The 11,214-nt window shown below is 32.7% G+C and overlaps 1 protein-coding gene across 1 annotated transcript in view; it reads right to left on the reverse strand.

The window, feature by feature from the left end:
- Positions 1-200: 200 nt before the first annotated feature.
- Positions 201-11,214, reverse strand: part of LOC106471104 (nuclear hormone receptor FTZ-F1 beta-like) — a 14,548-nt gene continuing 3,534 nt past the window's right edge. Inside the window, exons 2-9 of the mRNA XM_013931691.2 lie at positions 10,231-10,438; positions 9,175-9,452; positions 7,696-8,002; positions 5,601-5,996; positions 3,646-3,801; positions 3,030-3,283; positions 1,712-1,964; positions 201-731 (exon numbers count right to left, since the gene is read on the reverse strand). Coding sequence (XP_013787145.2) covers positions 487-731; positions 1,712-1,964; positions 3,030-3,283; positions 3,646-3,801; positions 5,601-5,996; positions 7,696-8,002; positions 9,175-9,452; positions 10,231-10,438 — 2,097 coding nt within the window. The 3' untranslated portion in view covers positions 201-486. The remainder of the gene's footprint in view (positions 732-1,711; positions 1,965-3,029; positions 3,284-3,645; positions 3,802-5,600; positions 5,997-7,695; positions 8,003-9,174; positions 9,453-10,230; positions 10,439-11,214) is intronic.

The raw sequence follows: 11,214 nt of genomic DNA on the forward strand, positions 1-11,214 counted from the left end.
GAACCTTGACTTGATCCTACTTTTCCTGATATCACACACAGAGTTGATTTCCACTGCCAGATCTGGCTAGGCATATATTTCAAGTTCTAGAAGCTAGAAGAGTGAAGACCTTGGTGTAATTGTGTAGTGTGATAAGGTGTGTTGTACAGTATGTGGTCTAATGAATCTGAATACAATTCGTAAATGTCTATTTTTTTTTCTTTACTTTTTGATTTTATGCATGAAATTTTTCTGTACCTAAAGACTGTATCAGAACAATTTGTAAAGTGCCAAGTCTTTCCAACCTCTTTCAGTTTCAGTAACTAGAAATAGCTGGTTAAATGGAAAATAATACCATCTTTGAAGTAAAACATACCAAGTTCTGGCAGAATTAAAATACTCAATAAAAAAAAAAAAAAAAGCCCAATTTAGAATACATTATTTTCACCAAACTGTTAGTGGCAACATCATCAACAACTTAATAAAAGCACTGTTGTTCCACTATAGTTAGTGGTCACCTCTAAGCAGCTCCATTAGCAGGTGAAAGCTAGGCACTTCACCCCCACGTTGTTTGCTAGCCAATGATTCCTTTCCCATCTGACAGGCTCGCTCCAATTCAGGAATTCGCAGCAGTAGCTCACCAAATTTGCTGGGAAGGTGCGGGTAGTGAATGCGGGTGTATAACTGGAGAGCTTCAAGCACTTGTTTCTGACAGGTTCGAACTTTATCTGGTTCTTTCAAGCCACTTACATCTGAATTCATAGCAAAATTTTATGTGTTATTCATTTAATAAAAAAAATACTTAAATTTAGTTTAAACACATAAGGTGGAGAAGATATTCTCTTTAACACTCAACTTATCAACTTGTTTTATAACATTCACAACTACTGGAATACATATATGTTTTTACTTGATTCAACAATCAGTGTGAAGAAACTAACCAAAACAACATTTGGGAAAAAATCATTATATTTTATGTAAAATACACAGAGGGCTTCAGCATTAATTAACTGAATAAATAAATTGGAATAGTGATCTGATTTTTTGGTGTTATTAATACTCTCAGGGACCATGTAACTAATGGTAACCCACTAGTAACTTAGTGCATAAAATATTAGTAACTTTTTTTACTTTTCTGACAAAAAGGGAATTTGATGAGTAATAGGTGTAGATGTAATTTACCCTTTGGTTTACCTTTAATTTAATTTCAACTTTTTTTATTAGTTTGTGTATATATTTAAAACAAAAGTCATATATCTCAGATTCTCACAAAATTATGAAATATATATATAATCATATCAAATTTGCAGGTCTAAAAAAAAAAAGATATGACAGCTTCTGAGTGTCAACCCTAATTTGTACCTTTATCTATTATTTTGTTTTATTATTAAGAAAAATTTCAAGTTACTTCCAAAAGCATTAACAAAGAAATAATGTTAAGGAAAGGCCCATGAAGAAATAACCTCTCATTAGTTAAGTTGATAAACTCAAGTTTACAGCATACTTGTTTTTCTACTAAATGTTATCAACCCACTTGTGTCAGTCTGAAAAATGTTCTTGTCGCAAGGTTTAGACACTCTCAAGACATATACAAATATATCGTTTATATCATTAAATTCTCTGGTATATAAAATAGAAATGGATTTATTAACATTTTATGTTAATATTATATAGTAACTTTCGTTACCTCCACTTGAATTAACCTTCCATATATATAAATATAAAAACTTACCCGAGGTCAATAAGATGATGACCTTCAAACAGACAAATTCATGCTGGTCTACTTGAAGAGTACGCAAATGTTCTGTTAAATTCAACATTCGCTCTATGACAGGGCCAAGACCAGTCTGCTGAGCTTGTTCTAAAGTGACAGGCTTTCCTCTTGATATGCGTATTTCATTTGGAGTAGACATGGACCGATAACAGCAGCTCAGTAACAGCATTTCACACCAGGAGTTAATAAGAAGAGAGATTTGATCATCCCTCTGTGATAGAAATGGAAAATTTCTTCAACAACTAATCTTGGATACTTATTAAATTCGTTCAGTCTGTGAAATGTAATCATATCAAGGGATATATGGCTATTTATTTTCACAGCAGGTAAATACAAATAGTATAAGACAAAAGTAAAGTTCAAAAACCCTAAATGGGAATTCTTAGGAGTGCAAAGTTAACTCCAAATAACATTTTAAGACGGTTCAGAAAGTACAAGTGATATCAATATTAAATTCAATTACAGAACTTTTTAGTACACTTGTGTGGCACTAGAGGGACATTAAGTATAGTAAGAAATTAGCTTTATCTTATGTTGACTTGAAGGTAAATTACAGCATTATATCTTTCATATGTATTTTGTTTTAAATCTCGCATTATTAAACTAATTTTACATTTTCCAACATTGCTGTAACTTTGACTATGTTATTGTAATTTCAAGTTAGGTTGTTGAATTCATCTCGCTGTAAGGATACTTGTCTCTTCAGTTTTTTTGTAGTACAAGAACTATTAAAATCATCATATTGTATTATGGTATAAGATATCCTTTATCTTGTTTCTATTAAAATGATACAGCTTTCTAATGTTAGTGTAAATGTTTTTGCAATTTTACGTGATAAATTTCACATTTGTTGAACCTTTTAAGATCGAATATACCTAAATATGAAGAAAATACAGAAAAATACTTGTAAAGTTTTAAGAGACTGCTCCTGCCTGTTTCTAGAATTGTATATTGTTTCAGCTTCAATCTGAAGAAAGCTTAAGTATAGAAGCTTGCAACATCATCCCACTATATAAACGGGCAGGAGCAGTCCGTTAAAGCCAAAATTTGGCCTACCGTACCCTCGAAACAATGTAAAATACTACTACTACTACTACTTTTTATATTTGTTTTTAAGTGTTCTGTTGTAAATGTAAAACGTTTTTTTATTTTAAAAATTCATCTTGTTTTCAGTACAACAAAGTTGAATATTCAGTAGGATTTAATCAAGTATTTGGTGTGTGTAATGTTTGATTTAATACAATCTGCAAGAGATCTTGAGTAAAAAAAGACTCACTTGGATTTCTTTGAAAAGTGGCAAACTTTTACACCATTTCACAATCTTGTAAAGCCTATCATCTGCAATCTTGCAGAGTGTTGTCAAAAAATCTGATTCACCATTTATAGGTTTCTCTTCCAACTGCTCTGGAACCTTGGTCATTTCCTTTTCTGAATAATGCCAGAGATGCTCTACAGACATTATCTCCTGGATGAGTTGTGGTATATAGGGTGGAGACTGATTGGCTGGAGAACGGTTGTGGCCATCTGAAACTAAATCAAAAATTAATTCTTAATGTGTCAGAAGACTTGTTTAGAATAACCAGATTAATTCTGTATCACTACAAGTAGTGGTGAAAACCTATGACAGCGATAAGCCTGATTTAGTATACAGAAATTGTACGAAACCTAAAAAAAGTTAAGGAATAATTTGTTTACCAATGGGACCACACCAATCGTTGATGGTGTGAGATATAAATTGTGTGACCATATTAAAAAAAATTAAATCAAACTCACACCCCCTACTCTCGGTACAGCCCTGCTTACCAAAATAAGAAAAAGCTGTATACAATAATAAATAAAATTCATTACAAATGAGACAGGGTTTTGGAACCCTTCAAGACCATGAAACTTACCTCTTGCATGGCTTTGGAACATGTGGTCTGTATGAGGAGGCCCCATGCAACTCTCAGATCCTGATGGAATCCAAGGATCATTGACAGACTGATTGGGTATGGAATAAGAACACTGATAAGTACTCCGGCCACCTCTAGTGCGGTCTTCACGGATAGCTGCAAGTTGCATCGACAGAAAATCTTTAATCATAATATCCTTCAAACAATAAAGGAACTTATATTGTACATACAAGAGTAGGCCAAGGGATACTGATGAAAGTTGTGAAAGGACTTTTTCAAGGGACTATAAGGCCTTACACTTCCCAGGAAACATATGCTAGAGATCAGTGATAACAAGTGGGTAATTTAATACCTTAATTATCCAACATAATATAAGACAAGATCAAGTTCCTGCAAAATAGCTAAGTTATTTTGATAGAGCAAATAAAAATCACCATTAAAGTAAGAATAATTGTGGTATGTTACTAATAAAACATGATAGCTAAAAACGTTTTAATGACATTTACTAAAATCAATGAAATATATATTTTTTTTATTAAACTGCTTCCTCAAAATTTTGAAGTTTGATGCCACTGTGAAAGAATAAAATGCACAGAAATTCTTCTCCAAAACAGTATAGCGAGTCTCACAATACAAACACTGCCTGTTTGACCTTGAACAGTACACCTACACGTCCTTCCAAGCTGGCAGGTTTGAAGGTCACCTTATGACCTTCTTCTAGGAGATAGGAACATTATCAGGTGAATGCCAGAATGAAACAATCAGTTTTGCCTACCTGTACTTTTTTGTAAGACTGATCGCAACACTTGTGTAAGCAGTGGTTTTACAACTCCTCTTTATCCTTGACATTCTCATATCCTGCCTTGTTTCGCTCTAATGACTGTATTTTTCCTTTTTATCGTGTGATAAGAAATATGTAGGAATGGCTTGAAATATAGTTTGATAACGTCATAAAAGTTATATTAAAAAACTGGTAAAAAATAAAACAGATATGGAAAAATGAATAAAAAAAATACAATGGTAGTGCTTAACAATGTATAATAATTTGATCAATATTATTAACGTACGGTGTCTATCAACACAATACAGAAAAGGACATATGATTTCTCTCTCTCCCTCCAACTTTGCAATTCTCTCAACGGCCAAACATGATACTGAACTTCTAATAAATAATAATAATATACATAAAAACTCTTCTTCTGTCACTAAATATTTAAATCTATTTTAATTTAACTATTTCATTTGTGTCACTTTTTTTTTCTTTTTCTCTTGTTATGATTTGGTTATTCAAATTGTTTACTTCTTATGTATATCCTATTTCTGTTGTAATTACAAATATTATTTGTTTGTTTTGTATCTCTAGATTACTGATGATTCTGAAACGTTTAATAAATACTTCCTATTATCAGTTCGTGTTTTGCTTTTTCATAAAGAACAGTCATAAGTTCCCTTATCCTCAATACTTCTAGTAGTAATTTAATCTTTTTTATTTATGACCTAGAACCTCACGATTCATGGTGGTACTTTCACAACATTCATTCACAGCTCTGAGAACTCAGAGCATTCGGTTATTATTCTATCAAAATTATGAACTGTGTCTTATCAATATTTTGATTTTATTGTTTAAAGTACATTGCTGCTAATTATTGGAACAACTAATTTATGCTATAATATATGTGAACACTGCTTATTCAGAGAGATTTCAATATAAGGACTCATTTTTTATATACATAACGAGATGTTAATATCAACAATGAAGATCATAGTAGGATTTCTAGCAAAATAACTTTATTTTGTGGGGTGAGCATAGCTAATGCTTTCTTTTCCTTTTAGAAACAAAGTTTAAAAATAGCTCAAGTGTGTTTCTTAATAAAATTAAATTCTGAAGTATAAAAAAAAAAAAATATATTCAAATTCTGGTGCAAATACATTCTGAGAAATTGACAAGTAATTACCTTCCAGTTTCATCCCCATCTTCAAACACTTGTTAAATCGACAAGCTGGGCACTTCTTTCTAGTGGTCATCGCTACATGACAGTTGGCACCACGTAGACACACATAGTTTTTTTTGTTTTGCACAGTCCTTTTGAAGAAACCTTTACAGCTTTCACAAGAGAAGATGCCGTAGTGGAACCCAGAGATACGATCTCCACATATGGGACATGGCCCACTCAGAAGCTGTTGGCGAGATATGCCACCCGTTCCTCCTGAATATCCCAGAGATATGTCTGTCATTAAAGACACTCTACTCTCGTCGCTGCTGTTGTCTGTAGATAATCGGTGAAGAGGTCCAGCAAAGTCACTAGCATTCGATTCATCTGAAGCACTAGATGCTATAGATGCACTCGAGGCTTTAAAAAAAAAGCAGATACACATTCCTGAAGTTAATTATTCTGTTATGCAATTTTCATGCAAGAAAGATTTTCTCACATAAATATTTTTTCTGGATAAAGTTCCCTAATGAAAGTTAATTGTAGTTCCTTTCTTTTAAATAAGATATTAAGTCTAAAAAAGTGAACAGAGCATTCATAAGCTCTTACAAGGACCATAAATTATTTTATCATTTTAGGATGTTACTCACAACATCTTTAAAAAGTTAATTCAGTACATTAATGGGTCAACTAAAACTAAAAATCAATTCAATTATGTTAACAGATATCCTATCAACTTAAGTACAGTCTTCGGGTATTCCAGAATAAGTAAAGCATTCAGAGGCCCTTGAATACTACTGACAACATTTAGTGACTTCCGACCAGTGAATACAATCTTAAATTTCAATATGATTCACCTTGAGCAAAATAGTGTTCAGAAACCTTCAAATATAAAAACAGTCTTTTCTTGCATACTTTAAACAACAGTAAGGCATAATAGAGTGATTATAACTTCACTGTTCAATTACACTTCATATTTATGTCAAAAGCGATGTTTGGTTTTCAAGAAAACTTTAAAACACCGGTAAACAATATATTATAGCTTCATTGTTCAATTATTCTTCATATTTATGTCAAAAGTGACAGCTGGTTTTTAAGAAAACATTAAAACACTGGTAAACACAAGAGAATATAATATTCTTCATATTTATTTTAAAAGTGACATTCTGTTTTAAGGTAAACTTTAAACAATAGTCAGTTTTCAGGCCAAATTTTAAACAACTGCTAATCAATCTTATCAAGCTATAATCTTATTATTTACTTATAATTTACAGTCAAAAACCAACTTTAAGTATCGTGATATACTTAGAACAACGTTTAATCACTGTCATCTAGTCAACTATATTATTGCATTGTTCTTCATAAACTTATCCTTAAAAAATAGTCTGACGCTCTTCTTTAAGTACTTAAACACCACATTAAAATGTTATGAACAATTAAAGATCAACATTAAGTTTTGTGATATACTTGGAACAATGTTTAATCACTGTCATCTAGTCAACTATATTATTGCATTGTTCTTCATAAACTTATCCTTAAAAAAATAGTCTGACGCTCTTCTCTAAGTACTTAAACACCACATTAAAATGTTATGAACAATTAAAGATCAACATTAAGTTGCCTAGCAGCATTAACATAATATCATGTTTCAACTTCCAGGCAACACACAGCAGTTAGAAATTAAACAGTTAGGGTACCCGAGCACATTTTACTTTTAAGTCACTACAAAACCCTCTACTTGTCATAGCTTATAAATCATGCTGTAATAAAACAGTAGATGTGACCTTGAAACCTAATCAGACCAGGCAAGGATATAAACATTCTCACATTATTATCAAGGTATATCTAAACAGGACTGAATTTCATCTTGATCAAAATGTTACCTTGAAATCTGAACAAACAACTTGGAAAAAACAGCAGTAAATGGTGAGCACCTGAACTTGTTCTGTCACAAAAACAATGACCTTGGCAAGGCATGAATTAAATGGAAAATTGTGTACAGAAGCCATTGTACTTAGACTTGCTGTATTAAGTTAATCACATATATTATAAATAAAACATCTCATCCTTCTCTTCAAGATTTATAAGAAAGTTGTTCTTATATTGAACTCTTCTTTACCTGCTGATCGGATCTCAAAACTGGACTGATGAAGAAGTGGTGAAGTGTGAGAAGTAGGTTCAGAGAAACTACTATGACCTTCATACCCAGAACTAGGTGGTCGTTCAAACCCTTGTTGATTCTGATGAAGTAATGTGGGGGATGGAGAAGCACCAAATGGAATGGGTCTGGAGAGCATGGCTTCTCTTCCTTGAGTTGAAGTAGGGTTTGACGAAAAACTTGCACTTCCATCCGGGTAATGATGTCCTCCGTGGTTTGGGCTCCGATTCGGGGAAAAGAAAGATGCCTCCGCTTTGTTTCTGTTGCTCTAGTTTACACATATAAAAATATCTAAACATTTCAAGACTGCCTCGTGAAACTAAATTCTACATCAAAACAAAATACTTCGTTTACAAATCCAAGAGCCAAAACCAATTTTAACCTAATGAAACTTCATTACTTAATTCGTACTATAAAAAAAATTGCTATCACAAGACGCATCAAATTTCCAATCATAATATCTCTTTTATTACATGTTGAAATGCTTTAACAAATTTTAATAAAAGTAATAAAACATATTCTTTTCCAGTAAGATATTTAAATAAAAACTCATAATTTACTTGATTTATTTGTAAATGTTACCTCGATATAAGGTGTTAATATTATTCTTGCATTATAGTTCATAGAAGTTTTTTACCTACTGCCAGTAAACGTTTATGTAAATCATTCTTCAGAAAGTTGTCTTTTAACTTTTCACACACTATGTTTGTTTGTTATGGATTTTGCGCAAAGTTACATGAGGGAAGGCAGCTAGTCATCACCACCCACTGCCAACTCTTGGGCTACTCTTTTACCAACAAATAGTGGGATTGACCGTCACATTATAATGCCCCCACGGCTGAAAGGGCGAGCATATCTGGTGTGACGGGGAATCAAACCCGCGACCCACAGATTGCGAGTCGAGCTCCCTAACCACCGGGTCTTGCAGGGCTCAACACACTATGAGCTGTGGTGTGACGGGGAATCAAATCCACGAACCACAGATTGCGAGTCGAGCTCCCTAACCACCGGGTCTTGCCGGGCTCCACACACACTATGAGCTGAGAAAATCTAGTCATCACTACAAAGGTATCTTCATACAATAATTGAGACGTTAGTATGGAAGTTATGATTCACAGGGTAAATCACAATTTCAGTTACTCTGTTGTTTGTTTTATTTCTGAAAATTCTTTAATATAATCTCGTATAACTTGAAAAAAAAAAGATTGTTTTTTTGTTTACTTTTTCTTGTAAAAACCCTTCGCATTTATGGGTTAAATATGGAGAAGGTATTGCAGCCTTGCTGCGATGTACATATTTTAATTTAGTTATTTACAAATTTTCACATTGAATGTAATTGTTCATAATTAAAAAAGAAAAAAAATATTTTTGAAAACTGATATTAAAATGGACATAATAATGATTGCTAGGCCCAGAAACACTTTCCATTGCCCTTCTTACCTGCTGTGGACTATTCCGTTGTGAAGAGACTGCATGATCAGTGGTGACTCCAACTGATTGTTGGTGGAGCTCTGGACTTTTACAGTTAAGATATGGAGCTGAAGTAAGGCCACTGGAATGCCCGTTTAACAGAGGGCTCCGAGCTGGTGACTGAGAAGATCTGGAACTACAGCTACCTGGAAACACAGGACTGGGAGATTGACTATAAGGTCCAACTGCAAAGCCAACTGCATGATGAACAGGACTATTATGACCGAGAGCTGGAAAAGGGTTTCTTGCTAGGGGGTAACAAAATCAATCAAATGATGACTATCAAGTTCCATGGTGTGTGCACTGCCAATTTTATAACCTATTCATTAATTTCAACACACACACACACATACAAAATTATTATATAATTCACTGTAATGATAATGTCTTCGGTTCTAGTTTCTGCAGGTAAGACACGAATAGTCCCATTTCAGTCTTTTAAAGAAAAATGCCCGTACATTTAATTTCTTTTTTCTAACATAAGATTTCCGAGTTAGAGCGAGTGAAATGTTACATCTGTCCGAGAAAAGTCAGTGAGTTGGCAGGTCTTGCAGACATCATAATTTTGTTTGTACATGAAACTTTTTGTTAACCGTTTATTGCATAGACAAATTTGTCACGTTTCATGAAAAAAAATACCTCCACACATTTTAAACTAAGTATATTAGTAAGAAAAACAATTAACCTAAGATAAAATGTTCAACTGGAAAATCATCATTAGCTTATCCTATTAAACACAATAAAAACAGTACTTGTATACCTACAATATCTTACACCTAATTTAGCAATAAATACAGTGGATTTCAAACACAGTTTGTATTACTTATATATATATTTTCAAAAAGTAAAATAATAATAATAATAGAAAACAGGCAAGAGGAAGTTGTTTTTCTTTTTTCAACATTTAGCTAGTAATCACAGCAAATCATAATCATACGAGATAATGATGAAAAACATAACAGACGATTTACCATTTGAGCTTTAATACGACCTGGAATCATGGAACAAAATAACTAGCACACTTACCGCAAGGAGGTCCTACAGATGGATAGTCTTTACCAAACAGTAGAGACGGGGTTGATCCAAAAGACTGGTGAATTCTCTTGTCAACTGCATGATTATACGCACTTGGAAGTATAGTACAAGACTTCACACTAGTAACTGATGTTAATCCACCTGTGTATCTGTTACTGTTCTTTTCAGTGTCAGTATGTAGTTCCATCATGGAAGACGTCTGAGTTTAGGCAATGAAACAATTATAAAAAAAAAAGGGGGGGAAACCAGTTGTTTTTGTTGGCTTTTTTTATCTATTTGTTACAAGTTAAAATATACAAGATTAATTAGTTCCCCACTGATAACAGATATAATAGGTAGTAGAAATGAACACTTCTGAACAATGAAACAGAGGAAATAAGGAATACTTTCAACAATTGATATTCTGTTGTTGTTTTTTTTCATGTAATCAGGACATTAATTTAAAATAAGAGAGTAAACTAGTTTTGCTGATAGCATAAATAAAATAATAAAAATTTTATCTCCAGACTGCATCTTTATTGTTTCAGTATTTTGTTATCATAGCTGTGTCAGGAGTTAACAGTACCCTACAAGTTCACTAAATTGTAACACCTTCATCAGCTATGCAAATATGCAAAAGTTTCAGCTCATATTGAAAATTATATCAAACATTATTGAAATTAAACTGTTGAAATAAACTGAACCAACAATAGTAAATAAACAATATTTGCAAATCAACAAATGAAACAAACCTGAAATGAAGCAAACCTTGGATGTTATTACTGCTTCATAAAAAAAAGGGGGGGGATGAAGAGTAATAACATTTCCTAGGTTTCAGCATACTTAAACTGTAAATGTGCACATTTAATCAATGTCTTAAAATTTTGATTTTTCCTAGCTTCAAAGTTTATCAATTGCGATGTAAATACTTTAAAAACACTGCTTATAATTAATCAGGGTAGCATGTTTCATAGTTCACTAGATAATGTCGAGTTA

The sequence above is a fragment of the Limulus polyphemus genome, unplaced genomic scaffold (genome assembly GCF_000517525.1).
Source record: "Limulus polyphemus unplaced genomic scaffold, Limulus_polyphemus-2.1.2 Scaffold4411, whole genome shotgun sequence".
Lineage (NCBI taxonomy): Eukaryota > Metazoa > Arthropoda > Merostomata > Xiphosura > Limulidae > Limulus > Limulus polyphemus.